The sequence below is a fragment of the Leucopleurus acutus genome, assembly GCF_964270905.1.
Source record: "Leucopleurus acutus genome assembly, chromosome: 7".
Lineage (NCBI taxonomy): Eukaryota > Metazoa > Chordata > Mammalia > Artiodactyla > Delphinidae > Leucopleurus > Leucopleurus acutus.
The window spans coordinates 36,258,285-36,276,856 of record NC_139150.1 but is presented as its reverse complement, the minus strand read 5'-3'; the positions used below and the strand labels follow the sequence as shown (position 1 = coordinate 36,276,856).

The window sequence follows — 18,572 nt, the reverse complement described above, 5'->3', positions numbered from 1 at the left end:
AGTGAGAATTGGGATCTATTAGCCTCATTTTTTTTTTTGGTATTTTACTTCTACTTTCAGCATATATATAGACTGCTTTACTTTCTTCCTTTTTTAGTCAAAGGAAAGCAATTACACAAACATGTATGGAAAATGATAAGCAGAGGCTCCTCTTTCCATATTATATTGACTAGGTCAGACATAGCTAATGTGAACAAATCTGCCCAATTATCTTTTTTTTTGGTTTCCATAGTTTATTTTTTTAAACATCTTTATTGGAGTATAATTGCTTTACAATGTGTGTTAGTTTCTGCTTTATAACAAAGTGAATCAGCTATACATATACATATATCCCTGTATCTCCTCCCTCTTGCATCTCCCCCAATTATCTTTTGTACTCTTATTTCCTACATCTTATAGTTGACATACACAGAAAGAAATCTAGCTGCCCACTTATGTAACCTTAATGTTCAATAAGCTTATACACCATGTGTATGCCTACACTCAAGCTATCTTCTTGGCCTTTGTAAAGATATAAATATGTACCATATGAGTTACAATGCAAGTTGCTTTTATGTTTCTAAGTTGTTTATACACAAACACAGAAACAAAAATCTGAATTACTGCCTAAAAGTTAAATCTGGCTGCTAGTCGCTCAAGAGCTCTATCTTCCTGTGAGAATCCCTCTCTACACCCCTCCCTCCAAACATACACAACCCCTACCCTTCCCTAACACAGTAACACCAAACACAACCGAATGTTTTAAGTGTACATCATACATTTATTACCAACAACCCTCTCAACTCCAAAATTGGGCACAGGGATTAAAAATAAAAATTCATTGCACTACTTAGTAAAGCATTACTAGTAACTTTCATAAAAAATGTACAAACTTTGTTAAAAATTTATCAAGCCTTCAAATGATTTGGTTACAGATATTTATAATACGTACATTTAAAACTATGTTAACTGATACAATGGAGTATGATTTGAGGAAATGACTCAGCAAATGATTCCAAAGATACACCCCTGTAAGCTTTCATAATCTGAAAGAAACAGCAAAATGAGGTAACCAAATGTACCAACAGGGGGAAAATAGCTTTCTAACAGGCCTAAAGATATCTGTGAAAAATATTCTCATAAGTGAGTTGGTAGATCTCTTTCAAAATGTTATAAGAGGCCCAAATATAAGAATCTTAACAAATCACATTTCAGAGAGTGTATAAAATCTAAATATGCTTTCATGTTTTCCAGATTTTGCTCAAAAAAATTCAGGACAGAAAATCCTAATGAGATCTTGATACCTGGAGGACTTGTTTTTTGTTTTGTTCTGTTTGGGGAAGAGGGGGAGCTAAAAACAAACAAACAAAGATGGTAATTCATGCATAGAAAAACAAAAAACACAGCAGAGTTAAGGTGGTAAAGCCAAAATTGTTTTAGGAGGAAAGAGGAAGAAGGCAACAAACCAACATCTGCCTGCTATCTGGTGTATCACCCAAGGTGTCAACAGCTGGGTATGAATCAACTGTTCTTTCTCTTCTGCTAGCCACAAAGTTGCTCACTGTGGCTAGTCTAGTCTAAGCTGGTTCAGAACACATGCACGTATGCTCCTAATATGCACTAACCACTTAATAAGCAAGTCTGCACACATCCTTAAGAGCCCCATGCAAAGAAGACATTCCCAAAGACAGATCAGTCACGAGAGTGCAACAATTCATTCAGGATTTTACCAAAATAGACCCTGCTGCCTCCTAAATTGCCAACAACCTCTCAAAATTTTAATGTAAAAGGGGTATTAAGAATTCGTCAGAGGGAGGGAGGAAAGAGCTACTTTTCCTAGTCATTAGTACAATGTGCCTTGTTAATTAGGTATCTATATAAATTAGAAAAAGTGCTTTACTTGCATGCTTCAATAAAATGAATACTGAGTGTAGTAGTGTTATGTTAGATCTGTACAGATATAAATTTTTTGCAGCTATATAAAAGTCTATGTATAAGATGGGCTTTTGCCATTTTAAACATGATTTCTTAATTAAAAAAAATAAAGATTAAACTATACGTGATTTGTAATGTAGCTGATTATTACGCCAATAATTTTGGTCTTTAACACACTTGATTCATCAGGAACAGGTGGAGGATATTCTAATGATTTAAAAGTAACGTGCATTTTACCACTGTTTAGATGTATTTCTGATGCACTGACAAATACAGGGGCAAACAGAAGGTACACAAAATCCTACTTGTATGACTAAATAGAGGCAACAGTGTCTGGAAAAGGGCAAAATTGTGCTTCTGTGTGAATTGACTTTACTGAACTCTAAGCTGTGATGAGCTTATAGAGTCTTCAAGGGAAGGCAAGTAGCACGGCAGTAACAAGTAGTTAACACTGAGTAGAAAATGGACACAGAGCCAACTGAAAGCTGAGTGAGGCTGGCAGCAAGTCATTACAGTCCCGACTGGAGTTATGCAGCTTGTGCTACTGCAAACAGAGCAAGGACATCAACTGCAGGAAGAGGCAATGTTGAGCACACTAGAAGAATGAGAGAGGAATCCAAACATTGCTGGAAAAATGATTTTAAACAATCTGAATTATGCTCAATGAACCTGTTAAAAAAACCCACACAGCTATGTATTATTTTCAGATCAACTAAATGAAGGTCAATTCCTGTTTTACAGCATTATTTTTTATACAAAAATCAAATCTTCATTTATACTGCAAGTATTCTGGACACCTGTTAAATTAATCTTTTTCTCATTCAAACAAAAATTAAAAAGAAAAGCAATAAAACATCAAAGCACATCAGGTCTAAAGAACTTGAGCTGTCACAGCACTTGATCTATCCTGGAAATGAGGATTTCGATGAGAAGCACATTTACTGAGGGGAAAAGAACTAGACAACTTTCAGAACTGGAGCTTGGCAGGACAGAAATATAGTTTTCTGAAAACAATTTAGTTGCCTATGGGAGCTTGAACAAAGAACATATCAGAAGTCAAGCTGAGTTAACAGATTTTGTTCTGGTGGAAGTAGAGGAGGTGAGACTTCATGGGACCAGTGGTATTTCTTAGAAATATATTACTCAAATATCTTCAGAATAGACTACAAATCTAAACATTAAAAAAAAAAAATCACAAGTACTTCCGGTAAGAAGCTTACTGGAAAGGTAAAGGGAAAACAAGAGAGTATCAACATTCAAATCATTGATTGAAATGCTAATATTGCTAATTGATGATGTATGATATTGCACCTTCTTTTTGGAAACAGCAAGTTGGAGATTTAAAAATTTCTTTTTCACAACAGAATGAAACTATCAGGTTCATGGAGTGAGAATCTGTTACACTTTTTTCCTTAAGTGACCCACGTGGGATCACCAACGAAGAGAAGGTGACAGCTGCCTGAAGCAAAGGAAGAAGGCTTTTCTCATTCCATTCATTGGGAGGGAAGGGGATGGAGTATTCAATGCTTATAATTGATGCACCCTTATCAATCAGTGTGCAACAGCAAACACAAGGGAAAAAACCAGTGTACAGTACTAGTGCTGTTTAAATAACACACCAGATTATACATTGCAGCATAATTAAAACTACACACACACTCTTGGTACATGCTGGTATACAGGATCTCATACACACTTGAGCTACCATGCCCTCACACAAGTAGTTTCACACATTCTCTCTCACACACACACAGATACATTTATCACCAACAGTCATACGCTGCATTCATTTCCACTCACAGTTTCTGAAGGCTCTATATAAGGTAGATTGCTATATCATCTGGAGCTACCACTTTTTATAAAAGCACATGCTAAAAGATCACGTCCACTGTAATCTTGCAGCAACACTCGGAATGATCACACGAAAACCAGGGAATGTTAGTGCACACACAAAATTAAGCTAAAGAAAAAGTCTTTGGAGTTCCAATCACACGGTTAGTATAACAATCCCATAATTGTGAAGACTAATTGTAAGCTTTTATAGTTGATTAAGTCACACAGTGCAAAGAAAGGTCCATTGACCCTTTTGGTAAAGGGAGGGCTGGAAGCCACACAGATTAAGTTCAATGGATAGTCCATATATACATGTGATAAGGAACACCCAAATTAAATTTGTGCTCTTAAGTTGGTCATTCTGAATCCCGATGCACTTCTGAAGCATCAGCTCGGCAGATTGGGCAAGTACGATTTGCCTGAAACACAGAAGAGAAAACTTGTTTGAATTTTGACTTATACGGTGAAACATATTAAAAGCAATAGAACTATTTTTACCTTCCACATAGTTTTTACATTCTTTGTTTCTTTAAGAAGGTACAAAGCAATCATTTAATCTTTCAAAATATACTCCACAAACCTCAAAAACAATAGCCTATGAATAATTTTTTAATAGGTCCGTTTCAACATACAGACAAAACTACCCATCACCAGTTTAGACAAATTTAATAACTGGCTTAAAACTCCATCTCAACAAATGGCACTACCATTGGCTGTGCTGCTAAAATCAGAAACATTAAGCAACACCTGCTCTCTTACGTTCTACGAAGCATTTTTCATCAAATACTCTCATTTTTACATTATGATAGCTCTCAAATCAAGTACTCTTCTTTTCATCCAACTTCTACTGTTTCTCCTCCATCTGGCCCAGAACATCCGTATTTCATCTCTCTGTCTCTCAGAAATTATCTCTATTCCATTCTCCAAACTGTGGCCGTGATCTTTCTAAAACATATCCTCTCACATGTTTTCAGGATCAAGTCCAAACTCCCGCACACTTCACAGTGACTTTGCAATAAGCTGGCTCCTGGTTTTACCTCTGAACCCCTCTCTTCTCTTGCCTCTCTCCCTCACACTCTAGCCATCAGCCACATGGAACCCGTGATTTTCTGGTCATTCTCTGTTCTCACATGTCAGGGCTATGCATATATAATAACCTCATTTTTCTAAAATGTCTAGACTCTTTGCCTTCAGGATTCAGTTTGGACTAAACTGGGTACCCTTAATCTGTGCTCACACAGAGGACTGATTCTATTTTAACTCATCTGTCTTCCTCACCAACCGTGAAGTTATCTAAGCCAGTATTATCATCTCCTACTCAGAATAATCTAAAACAAACCATTAAGTTTACTAAATTATTTTACTTCATCACATTTTTATCCTACTATTATAAAAAATAGAAAATAAGAAGTCCCTGAAATAATTTCACCCTGGCATACTATTAGAATTTGTGTCTCTGGACTCCCCCCGACCCATATACACAAAGGAGAAAATGGTCAGAATTACGTAAAAGCACTAGAGGTTTATTTCTCATGTAAATCTCTGACAAAGAACCTCCAGTGAGGTCCCCTCTAAACTCTTAGAAGAAAGTTAGGACATATTGATTATCAAGGACAGAAAACCCATTTTCAGATTTTGCTCAATCACTCCCACACTGATGATTGTAGTTCATTTCTACTGGTCTTTCTCTTAATTTGCAGAAATCATACTGAAAACTGTGTTTCAATTTTGTCTCCTTAATCACCCTCCACCAAACCATGGACTTACTCTACATGAAACTATGATGCATAAGAAAGAAAATGCGATGTCATTGTCTTCAGATGCCATCATTTTACCTTAAGCCATTTGTCGACACACTTGGCATGGAACTCGTGGTTACAGGGTAAAACTCTAAGTAGCTGCCTTGACTCAAAATCACACATGCATACTACACACCTAAAATAAAGCAAAAAGATTGTTTAACCATAAAACCAAGTGGGGTTTCTATTTTGTTACAACTATCGAAGCCTACAAAACCACTTACCGTCTCACTTATCAAAATATTTATATTTTAAAACAAAATAATCTATCAATACCTCGAAAAAAGCATGATATTAAGAAATTTAGTAGGAGTGCTTTGCTTTACTGAGTGAGAGATCATCAAGAAAATTTCCGGCTTAACATCCAAAACAACCTTAATACTGAAGATACTATTATATTCAACAAATGGGGTTGGAACAGCTGGATACCCATATGCAAAAGAATGAAGTTGGACCCCTACCTCACACAATATACGAAAATTAACTAAAAAATGAAAAGCCTAAATGTAAAAGCTAAATACAACTAAACTTTTAGAAGGAAACACAGGAGTAAATCTTCATGACCTTGGAAAAGGCAATGGTTTCTTAGAGATAGTATCAAAAGCACAAGAAACAACAACCAGAAAACACAGATAAACTGAACTTCATCCATTAAAAAAAAAAGTGCTTCTAAAGATGCCAATCTATAAAGTGAAAAGACAACTAACTCACAGAATGGAAGATGTTTTTGAAAATCATAAATCTTATAAGGATTTATATGTATAATATGCAAATAACTTCTACAACTCAATAAAGACAACCCAATTAAAAAATGGACAAAGAATGTGAATACACATTTCTCTAAAGATATATAAATGGCCAATAAGTATAGTAAAAGAGCTCAACATCACTAGCCACCTGGGAAATGGAAATCAAAACCTCAGTGAGATACCACTTCACTCCCACTAGGATAGCTAGAATCAAAAGACAGACAATAACAAGCGTTGGTGAGGATGTGGAGAAACTGAAAACTTCTATACACTGCTGGTGGGAATGTAAAATGGTATAGCCAATTAGGAATGAAGTGATACAGTAGGGGGCTGAGCCAGGGTTTAGAGGGTTGGGGAGAAATGGGGAGTGGTTACTAATAGATGAGGTTTCTATTGCGGGTGATGAAAATGGTGTAAACTTGATTGTGATGATGCAAATCAAATTCAGAGTTGCAAAATTCTATGAATATACTAAAACCCATTGGATTATACACTTTAAATGTGAATTGTATCTAGCAGAGTTGCTATTAAAAAAGATACTATAATAAGGAGAATCTTCAGGTAAAACCCTCAAATTTTACAGGTATGAAACTTCAGTCTAATATAATTCTAGTGTTTGAATTAAAAACCATAAGATTTCTAGGCCACCTAAAAATCCAGAACAGCACTGTCCAACAGAACTTTCTCAGGTGATAGAAATGTTCTACATCTACATCTCCTGATATAGCATCACTAGCTAGTGCAACTAAAAATTTTAACTTTTATTTAATTTAAATAGCCCCATATGACTAGCAACTATCCTACTGGACAGCATAGGCCTAGAGTATGAAATAGTCACTACTTATCTTTATCAGGTTATCTTTGACTTCCAAGCTTTTATTTCACAAAAGGTGGAAAACGAAATTTAACACAGAATGAGGTCAGGAAAATATACTTACAAAGTCTGTTCTGACTGGTGGTTGTTAGGATTGAACCGGTAAGAAGGAAGTTGTTCAATGTCTGCTTTAGTCAGTCCTCGAGGCTTGGCCTCTCCCAGTCGCTCTGCTAGGTTTAACAGGGCCTGCAGAGGGAAAGAGAGACATAGCTGCATTTTTCTTTAAATTTTATATTCCAATATATATATATTTTAAACTACCTTTATTATGGAAAAATTTTAAATACATACAGAAGTAGAGAAATAGTATAAAGAAATTACTTCCATATGCTCATTACCCAGGCTCAACAATTCACAGCTAATTTATTTCATCTTTTACTGTCCACTCCTAAACCCCAAATTATTTTGAAAGAAAACTAAAACATGGTATTTCATTGGTGAAATAGTTCTGTTTGTTATCTTTAAGACAGTCTGTCAACCTCAGCATTTTGGACATTTGGGGCTGGATAAAATTTTGTGGGACGTTTTTCTGTGCACTGTAGGATGTTTAGCAGTAACCCTGGCCTCTACAAAAATATCTCCAGATGTTGCTAAATAGCCTCTAAGGGATAAAATTGTCCCCAGGTTGAGAACCATCACCAATCTAAAAACTAAAACACTTTTTAAAAGAATATAACCACACTAACATCATTACACCCCCAGAATTAGTAATTCCTTAATGTCAAATACCTCTGATTGTTTCAATTATTTTCAAAACACTTTTTGAAATAGTTTGTTCAAATTAGGATCCAAATAAATCCATGTTACCACTGCTTGACATCTCAAGTATTTTTTTTTACTCTTTTATTTGTTAAAGAAACCAGGTTAATGGCCTATAGAAATTCGTAATCTGAATTTTGCTGACTGAACCTCCCCATCCCTGACTCGTGTGGTTTAATAACGTGCCTTCCTTGTCCCCTGTACTTACTATAAATTGGAAGATTTTACTATTTCCATCATAAGGCTCAGCACGTCTAGTTGTTATGTTAGTTAGCACTGATGGAACACTGCCTATATCCATTAGTTCATTAAAGATGGCAAAACGGTAGTATTCTATCACTCTTTCTTCATTAGATGAAATACTCCTACACTGATCAGCTGCCTCATATTAAACTATACTCAGTAGTTTAATTTATATAAAATAGGCAGGATAAGACCAATGAGTTTTTCTTTTATTTTTTGAAGTATCACTTATGAATTCATGGATTTTAACACAGTTGATATGTTTCAACACATTGCAGCTATTATGCTTGATTTTACACTAGTACCTCCTTTCTCCCAGTTTTCAATGGCTCTAATTGCTTATTTGCTTTATCCTACAATCAGGCAGCCATGTGCATGCTGCTTCCCCTCTTTTTTATTTTTTTAAGGCTGCCAGAGGGTTAAGAGGATAGGTAACAAAGAAATAATGATGGACAATGAGAGGAATAAATTTAATTTCCCATAGTATCAATAATGCTGTGATAACTGTGTTTTAACATGATGCTGCTGCAACACTGCTTTTGGTGCAGCTTTATTTGGAGAATTGTGTCTTCTAAATAAATTGCTCCCCCTTCCCCATGCATGCCCCTAAGTCCTTCTAAATGCTAGTAGATGGTAATTTGCTAAATTTAATTGATGCTGATTACAATTAGCTATAAAGTTTATGATAGAGGTGATATATCTTTTACACCTACATTTTATATTCTATAGGTCAAGTAATATAATTTATGACCATTATTTTAAACCCTTATTGGATGGAGAATGTAATGATAATTGAGCCCTCAACAAACCTACATGATCTGAAAGCAAGACAACTGAAGGCAGAACATGATTAGTATGTATTGTTTTATAAGACCTATGAGAGCAAAAAGGAGGGAGAGACTCAAATAGACCTGGGAATGGGCTAGAAATGCCTTTCACAGAGGTAGCAGGTTTTTAACTGGTTCTTGAAAGATGGCCATGTGCAGGAAGGGGGAAAAGTTCTTAAGCAGAAGAATCGAGGGGAATAAAGGCACTGAAGCAAGGATGTATAGGGCAGACTCAAAAAGTGGTGAGTACTCTGGACTAGGGTGTGTTGTAGGCATGTATACTATGAGACAAAACCAGAAAAGTAAACAAGACTATTGACTGGATTAAAGTATGACTTTGCAGAAGATTAAACATAGTCAACCCAAAATACAATTTAGAAAGGGACTCCTGGGACTTCCCTAGCAGTCCAGTGGTTAAGACTCCACGCTTCCACTGCAGGGGCGCAGGTTTGATCCCTGGTCAGGGAACTAAGATCCTGCTGCCACATGGCGGAGGCAAAAGATAAAAATTAAAATTAAAATTAAAAAAAAACAAGAAAGGGACTCCAATGCCAAACACAAAATATTTTTCTTATACTAGGATGGTATGTATCACTGTTTTTTTCACTGATATGTATATGATTTAACAAAGAGCTGTCCTTTTCAGCAACATGACTTATGACTTAATTTTAATACAGAATGCCTAAAGGATAACCAACTCCTTTTCTTACTACTCTGTACAAAACTAGCATAAGCAGTGTAGAAACAGGAAATTATTATAGCCCCTTTCTCAAGAAATCTGAGAATGCAATCCAAAGGACACTGCATTGTGACTGTATATGCAGAAAGTAACATAATGGCATTTTAAAAATTACAAAAGGACATAAATAGCATTTGGCCTGATCTCTTCCACATGCAAAAAAAAAAAGGTGCTGCAAGACTGTGTTTGCATATGTGTCTTTCCTCCCTGTTCCCAGGTTCAATTCACCTAAAAAAATGAACAAAAAAACCCTGTTCCAGTATTCATACTGCATAAATAGAGACTCATAAATAGAGTGAGGCTGGGGTAAGGCAGTACAAAAACAGTCACAGTCACTCACATTCAACATTTCCAAATCCAAATGTGCCTTCCAACCCTTAAACTGTCTGTCCTATTCCTAACCTCAAATAATATGACAATGTCAACACTGTCTATTTGCCCCATCATCTTTGAGTTTGCCTTCTGCACTAGCTATTGTAGTCCTTTTGCAAAGCATCTTCTCTTGCGACCTTCCCACTTATAACCCTGACACTACCACAAACCATTCAATGATCAAATCCTGTTGATTCCAGTGTTAAAATGTCTTTCAAGATGTACTCTTTTCTATTTGCAGTTCCCATAGTTCAGAACTGGCATGGTTTCAGAACATCCACTCATAATTCACCATTTTCTTTTACATTCTTTCACAGGAATTGTATGTAATTCTAATAGAGCACCAAAGTCTATTTTGTTATCATAACTGTGTGGTACATGCTGAAATATCTTTAAGGATGAACAGTATTTTTGACACATTTGTATCTTTTTTTTCGTGATACGTAGGCCTCTCATTCCTGCAGCCTCTTCCGCCGCGGAGCACAGGCTCCGGACGTGCAGGCCCAGCGGCCATGGCTCACAGGCCCAGCCGCTCTGCGTCATGTGGGATCTTCCCGGACCGGGGCACGAACCCGTGTCCCTCGCATCGGCAGGCGGACCCCCAACCAACTGCACCACCAGGGAAGCCCACATCTGTATCTTGAAATATACAATGGATTTACCTAATAAATGTTTAATTACATCAATGAGTTGAGTAGCACAATATTTTTATGTGTACAAAATTCCCCAAATTAATTCACATTTCACCTACTAACCTCGTAATTTTCTACTTCTCCATCTTCCACATCCAATTCAAAGCTGAAAGTTGGGCCCACTGCAGGTGGCACTGGAAGCATTGATCTGCAATGAAAATAAGCAACACAAGCATTGATAATGCATTAATACATTATTTCAATGAACAGGATGAGAAGAACAAGGCCAGTGCTAAATGGATAAAGAATGGTCAGTGTTGATCAGTGACAACCTTTTAAAGAAACTGACTTCACTAGTAATAAACAATTAAAAACTGACATTAAAAAAATACCATTCACAACAGCATAAAAAAACATGAAACATTATGGATGAATTTAACTAAACATGTGCAAGACCTGTATAATATAAACTGTAAAAATACTGCTAGGATAAATTTTAAAAGATGAATAGAGAAATATACCATATAAGTAGGCCAGAAGACTCAATACTGTTAAAGATGTCAATTCTCTTCCAAAACTCACCTACAGATTTCATGTAATCCCTACCACAATGCCAACTTTTTAAAAGTAGAAACTCATTGCTGATTTTAAAATTTATATGGACATGAAAAAGACTTTAAATAAAATCAGTTTAAGAAAGAAGTTGGGAGATTTATACCATCTGATTTTAAGACTTACAATAAAGCTACAATTATCAAAATAGTATGATACAGGCACATGGCCCTCTGGTATAAAGACAACATTCCCCAGCCTTCCTAGAAGGTAGTTACAGACATGAGACTAAATTCTGGCCAATGGGGCGTAGGCAGGAGTCATACATGCAATTTCTAGGAAGTATCCTTGAGAGGAGGCAGGTAGGCAGAGAGATCCATCTTCATTTTTGCTAGCTGGAATGTGGATGTAATGGCTAGAGCCTGAGGAGTCATCTTAAATCATGCAGAGGAAGCCATAAAATTCTGAAGATAGTAGAATCATTCCTCAGGGTTATGGAGCTAACAAACCATGTTTGAACTGCCTACTTCTAGACTTTATTACATGAGAAAGAAATAAAGAATTGTCATATTTAAGCTATGGGTGTTTCTGTTACAAACTTAATCCTAGAAGAGTATTTCTAAGGCACAAAAATACAACTTCTTTCTCCCTCTTCCTCTGAGAGAAGTAGCATCATCAAATGCTCGATAACCAAAAGAAGGTGGCAAGTGATGCCAGCCGTAAAAGAGGCAAAAAATTTAAACTTCTCTATCTTTTGATTCGTTAAACCTATCTTCTGGCTCACAAATTTCTCCCCCACGCCCCCCAACTTCTACCTTGTCCTTGCTCTTTCTTTCACCCTTAAATGGTCCCCCAACCCCAACCTCTTAACAATTGAAAGAGGGGGGGGACCTCTTAATATTGTTAAATAAAAACAAATATCTAACACACTCTAAATTAAATATATACCACACAGAAATGTTCATAAAGGAAAGAGAATCTCAAGGATGTCAAAATTCAGAACTCATTAAAATAAAAAAGACAGAACTTACAACACATATGGCAGTAAGCTGGGATGATAAGGGGGAGGTGGTATTGGCTGCTGGGATCGATATCTACTACGTCCTGTGAGCCTCCGAGGCATAAATGGAGGGTAAGACTGTAGAGAAAAAAACGGTAAAACAATTTTAAATCATTCTACGTTCACAACTTTTTAAGCTGTCGAATAAAGTCTCTTCTTTTTTAAAAACCTAGGAAGTTTACTGTTCAAGTGGTATTTAGTATTTCTTAAATGTTAACACAGATGCGACAGCTTGTTTAAAACGTACACTTAGGTGTACTTCTAAATATAATTTTCCAACTGACTGCAAGAATACATTTAAAATTCTAAACATGTAGAGTTATACTGAAACAGAACTCGAGGGGCTTCCCTGGTTGTCCAGTGGTCAAGACTCCGCGCTCCCAATGCAGGGGGCCCGGGTTCCATCCCTTGTCAGGGAACTAGATCCCACATGCCACAACTAAAGATCCCGCATGCTGCAACTAAGACCTGGTGCAGCCAAATAAATAAATAAATATTAAAAAAAAAAAAAGAAAAGAAACAGAACTCAAAACAAGTAATCAAGTAATAAATTAATAACAATGAATGAAAACTTACTACTCCAAAGGAAACCTCCTGATGCAAAGGATCATGTGTTAAGAACTGCAAAGGAGCTGATGGAGGCAATGTTGGGGGATGGGCTGATGGCGGGTAAGTAAAACCTCCTACAGGAAGATGTTCTCCTAAGAGTTCCACTTCGTTTTCTATCCTTTGCAGAGGCTGAGGGGTGGGAAAAAGCAAACTAATATACTTCCAATATTTAAACAGATTGTGCTTTATAGTAACAAAAATCAAAAACCCCAAAATACATCTTTAAGGTCATGCATTTCTTGATGTTTACATCAATCTAAATTCATACATGTGGACATACAGCCTATAGTAAAATCTTACTGCCTTTAACTGAATTTCAGTAAGAAAATCTCTCAAACATGTTATTAAGTATTTCTTTCACTATCTGAACGTTCTTTAAAAATGACAGAAGGAAAGACAAAAAGTCATGTAGTAAGCCAATTATATGAAAGTTAATATTACTTTTTTAGTCATGGCACACTGACCTACATCAGGTTTTCAGAAACAACCTTTAACAGATGAAATCAAACACAGTACATATTGTAAATGAGAACTAAATAAGGCTAAATGGAATAGAACACAGCAGGCTGTACACTATAGTAGAAAGTTTACAGGCTTTGGCATTAGACAAACTCTTGGTACTGCAACTAATGAGCCATGTGGCTTATATATAAATTACTTATAATCTGAACCTCAATACTATCATCTATAGAACTGATATGTTCACAGCCTACTTAAAAAGTGTGTTGTGAACACTGAGACAATGCTCAAAAAGCACACAGTGCTATGCAAAGCACATTTGCTACAGATTTGCTTATTCTGGATATTTCATATATATGGAATCATATACTATGTGGCCCTTGTATCTGGCTCCTTTCACTTAGCAGAATGTTTTCAAGGTTTATCCATCTTGTGTTTGTGTAGTTTGTGTATTAGTACTTCATTCCTTTTTATAGTTGAATAATAATCAACTGTAGATATGCCATGCTTTATCCATTCATCAGTTAATGGACTTTTGGACTGTTTCCACTTTTTGGCTATTAGGACATTTTGGGGATAATATTTTCATTTTGATTCTCTTGGGAACATACATTCTTAAATGTTAGTCTAACTTCTTTCCACAGTTAGAAAATGGCAACACAGTATTCAAATACAAGTAATGCTAACACTTTACTTTGGAAGCTTATGTACGCTTGATTGAGGAAGTTTATGTATGCTTGTATGATGACTAAATTTAGTTTTAACCTTGAATTCCCAGGTACGGGAAAAGCTTCCTAAGGAACATCCTGGCATGAGTCCTATCCTGATTCTAATAAAAGATTTTTTGGTAGGAATAACTTTAACTTTTCAGATTAGCCAGGTAACCTCACCTCTCACCTCTGCCTGAGACCGAGCATGGGGCATAAATCCTAAGTAAAGGATGGTCAGGCTCTGCTAGAGTAACCGTCAAGCTCCTTTCACAGGGCCAACCATTTCCACTCCAGTTCCACTCTAACCATTTCTATATGTTCTTTCCCCTATTCTCCCTTAATGCCTGATGGTTCAGATGGTTCAACTTGGCCTGTCCAAAAAAACAATGGGGTCTTCTTCCTGTGTCTTTCCTTCCACTGATACAGTGCTTACCTCTTCCAGCCCGGTGAAATAATATGCCTCTCAGCTACATTCCATCCCCAGGACAGAGTTAACTATATTAATAGACTATCTCATATACTTTTCATCAAAACACAGTAGAAAACCAGCCTTTGGAAAAAACAGTTGAGGTTCAAAGGATTAATTTACTTGCCTAAATGAATATAAATATTATTCTAACGAGTATAAATAATTCTATAATATTTTCATTTTCCATTTTAGAAACACATGAAAGGAAAAGCCAGACTGTATTTTTTTTACATTTCCTTCCCAAAGGACTGCAGATACGAAAGAATAAATTTGATTAGGTAAGTGACATATAAAATAACTAGAAAAACTTAAGAAGCCAAGATAATTCTAGATAAATTATATCTATATATATTTGTATCAGTGGGGATTCCTTAATTCTTTTAAGAACCACAGAAGTGCCTAAGTTATAATTTTTAAATGATAACAACTTACATCTACTGAATTAATCTGTCTTTTAAGTCTAAACATTCTGTGAAAGTTAAGGATATAAGTAAGAGTAGAGATACCTACCGATCGTGACTGCTGTGTTTGAAAAGGGACAAACTGGCCTGGAGGTGGCAAATGAGGAGGATGATGGGGAGAAAGGTGAGGAGGATGTAAAAGAAATGGATCGCTAGAAATAAGGGGTGGAAACGCAGCGTATGGTACTGGTAAGTGCTGAACTGAACATGCTTGAAGCATCTGTAAGAGAAATCATTATTTTTTGTTAAAAGTATTAGAATATATAATTAATTTTAAAAAACCTATACAGTGAGATTAAAATGTTACTGCCATATCCCTCCCAAAAATCATACCAAAATGTTTTAATAACCTATATTAACAATGAAATACTACTGTATTTTGCATCTGTTAGTAAAATAATGGTAACTAGTAATTATTCTGGATCTTATATAGTTCTTATAAACCAGTCAAAACACGTACCTTTTACTTAAGCTTTTGTAACACCTATGAAATGGAGGGAAAGTGCTGCACAGAAGAGGAATCTCTTTCCACTTGGTTTAAAATACAGCAGATACTACTACTTTCCAAGAAGCTCTCCTTTTCAATCTTGTAGATTTTATTTCTAAGAGCCCAACTCACAACTAAATGCTTTACGGTCTCTCAATATTTTAGTCTGCTAATTTAGAACACTGGTTCTATAATCTATTACTGAGAAACCAAGCATGGGTAAATTAATCTGTTAAATTGGTGTTGGTATTTGTATGTATGTGTTTGTTTTAATCTCAAATTCAAACACGGATATTAGGATTATATTAAGATTTAGCAAAGTGATTTACTTTGAAGACATTATTGACCTTCGACAAGTCATTTAAATCCTCTGGTTTTCAGCAACCTCATTTTTGAAATAAGGAGGATAGACTGGGGGCTGGTAAAGGATAAAGCATAGCTTGTAAGAGGCAGAAAGAAGTGAGCGTGAACCCCTGTTTTCTCAAGCTAATTTTTCTTTATGATATTAAGCAAGTCATTTTCAGTTTCATCAGGCTTCCTATAGTGAGGAATAAGTAAGACCAAGTATTCAAAGTGCCTGTTAAAACCCAGTAAGTGCTGAGACTATTAATGTTGATCACTAAAGTCTCTGAGACTTTATTACTAACCAGTCCAATATCCTATGTTAAAACCCCAAGCCCAGTCTTTATCAAGGTTTAATTATAAAGTGCTGATATGTGAGGAACATGCTTTGACCTTCAAAGGATACTAAAATATGTGTAATTTAATTAATGTAAAAACGTTATCAAGTTTTAAAGCTAATTTTATTAAACTGTTACTGTACAGGTGCTATTGAAATTTCTGTTGCAATAAAATTGCCTTTTTTACTTGAAACTGAAAAGGTACAAGTCTCTCAGGTTTTGCTTATATAACACATTTAGCCACTCTAAAGAAGGACTGCACAGACTTACTGGAGGAGGCACACTACAGACAGGGAGGTGCTGTCCACTGAAAACCACAGAGCATCCTGGGACCTGTTGTGTACTGCAAGCAGGGATGTGCTGGCCTGTGCAGAGGGGAATCCCATGTGGTGCCACTGTTGTTACTGTGTAAGAAACAGGAACGGTGCCCTGATGGAGCTATTAGGAAAGAAAAACAGAACATTAGAAGTTTTAACTGTTTGGATAAAACATCAACTATTAAAAATTAAGATCTGGGCATTTATTGATTCTCCTCTTCGCTGCACATATTTTCACAATGTACTACAGTTTCAACCAAAATATTCTTATCAAAAGAAAAGAAAGGTGACTGTTTCAAGAGTACTATATGATACCCAGTGACCTGGGTCTAAAGTCTTCCCTCAAAAAGACTTAAAAAGTCCAGGAGAATAATGAATTGCTATATTAACTCTTCTAGCCTGCTCTTAAGAGCAGAAAATTTTTCTAAAGAGGACATTTGGAAAAATGAAACATATCTTCTAATGACCTGGTGACATTCAACAGAAAAAAAAAAACTTTGTTTAACTGCAACTAGTGAAACAATGTAAAGTATTGATAGCATTTTTAAAAAGTTAAATAATTTCCTTCTCTCCTGGCCAGTTTTATTCCCACCCTACCTATCTGGAAGAAATCAATATTAATAATGTGTTCTCCCACATCATTCTCCATGAGTATATAAACATATGCTAGCATGATTATCCATGAACTATTGTCATGTTTGGTTTTGTTCTTAACAGAAATGAGATATTACCCTGCAACTTACTTTTTTCAATTAATATTGTAGATATCTCTTCAAGGAAATTAAAAGCAATTCATTCTTTTTGACACTAACAAGATATTTCAAGTACACTCATCACTTTAACGCAGTCCTATCATTTATATACTAGTGGACATTCAAGTTGTATTCACTCTTTTTACCAATTCAAATACAACCATAAAAAATGTCACTGAACATATATCCTTACATATTAGTTTCATTTATTTCATAGGGGTGACTGGGTAAAGGGGTGACTGTATTTTAAACTTTAGCAAAAGTCTGGATGGATTAAGTCACAATCCCAACAGTAACAATAGGACTCCCAGCACCTCCATTCCAGGTAGATGTATTTGCATTACAAGCATGCTTACCTACTAGAAGAATGGGGGAGGTGAAAAAAAACAATATCACAACCGGCTTGCTTTAAATTTGCATTTCTCTGATTAGAAAGGTTCAACATCTTTTAATATGTTTATTAACCATTACATATTTATGTAAATAATCTATATCCTTTGCTCACTGCCCACTTTCTACAAGGTTGTCCATTAACATTATAGTTTGGCTTTCTAATTAGAGATACGTGCAACAAAAATATTTTCCCAGTTCATGTTTTATCTTCTGTTAAACCCTTTATTTAATGGTAAATAAACCCTCCCTTTTCCTCTAAACTGAAATACATCTTTTTTCCATCAATAACTTCCCAAACATACCTGGATCTATTTCCTGCCAAATTTGTGCTGTGTCAATTCTAGTATCTTACTAGAAAAGTTAGTAGCTAGTAAGACAAATTCTTCTCATTACCATACTTTCTTTTCATTTTATTTTTGGGCCATTTTCACACATTTATTCTTATGTAAATAACCTTAAGTAATTTTATCCAGTTTCAAAACCCACTGGAGTCCTAATTTATATTAATTGTATTAAATGTTATTTTACAAAGGACATAATTTTATATTACAGCTTTTCATTGGAATACATGTCATTACATGTTCACTACTACAGTACTGTACCTTCAAGAAATTAGTTTTCTTCATAAAGATTATATTATTCTTATTAAATTTATTCCTCAAAATTCTTTTGTAAGTTTGTAGACTTTGTTATATTGCTGATAGATTATTTTTCTCTATTTCCATGTCAAACTGCCTTTTTTCTTCTTTCTTTTTCTTTTTTGGCCATACCACATGGCATGTGGGATCTTAGTCCCCCAACCAGGGATCAAACACTTGCCCCCTGCAGTGGAAGCTCAGAGTCTTAACCACTGGATCGCCAGGGAAGTCCCCACGTCAAATT

At 35.7% G+C, this 18,572-nt stretch overlaps 1 protein-coding gene across 7 annotated transcripts in view; it reads right to left on the bottom strand.

Moving 5' to 3' along the window:
- Nucleotides 1-746: 746 nt before the first annotated feature.
- Nucleotides 747-18,572, bottom strand: part of RNF38 (ring finger protein 38) — a gene marked incomplete at its 5' end in the record, with an annotated part of 122,984 nt that continues 105,158 nt past the window's right edge. For all 7 annotated transcript variants that reach the window (XM_082843208.1, XM_082843209.1, XM_082843212.1 and 4 more), the window contains 8 exons: nucleotides 747-4,166; nucleotides 5,583-5,682; nucleotides 7,234-7,355; nucleotides 10,865-10,949; nucleotides 12,325-12,431; nucleotides 12,930-13,091; nucleotides 15,111-15,281; nucleotides 16,499-16,666. In XM_082843208.1, coding sequence (XP_082699334.1) covers nucleotides 4,104-4,166; nucleotides 5,583-5,682; nucleotides 7,234-7,355; nucleotides 10,865-10,949; nucleotides 12,325-12,431; nucleotides 12,930-13,091; nucleotides 15,111-15,281; nucleotides 16,499-16,666 — 978 coding nt within the window. In that variant the 3' untranslated portion in view covers nucleotides 747-4,103. The remainder of the gene's footprint in view (nucleotides 4,167-5,582; nucleotides 5,683-7,233; nucleotides 7,356-10,864; nucleotides 10,950-12,324; nucleotides 12,432-12,929; nucleotides 13,092-15,110; nucleotides 15,282-16,498; nucleotides 16,667-18,572) is intronic.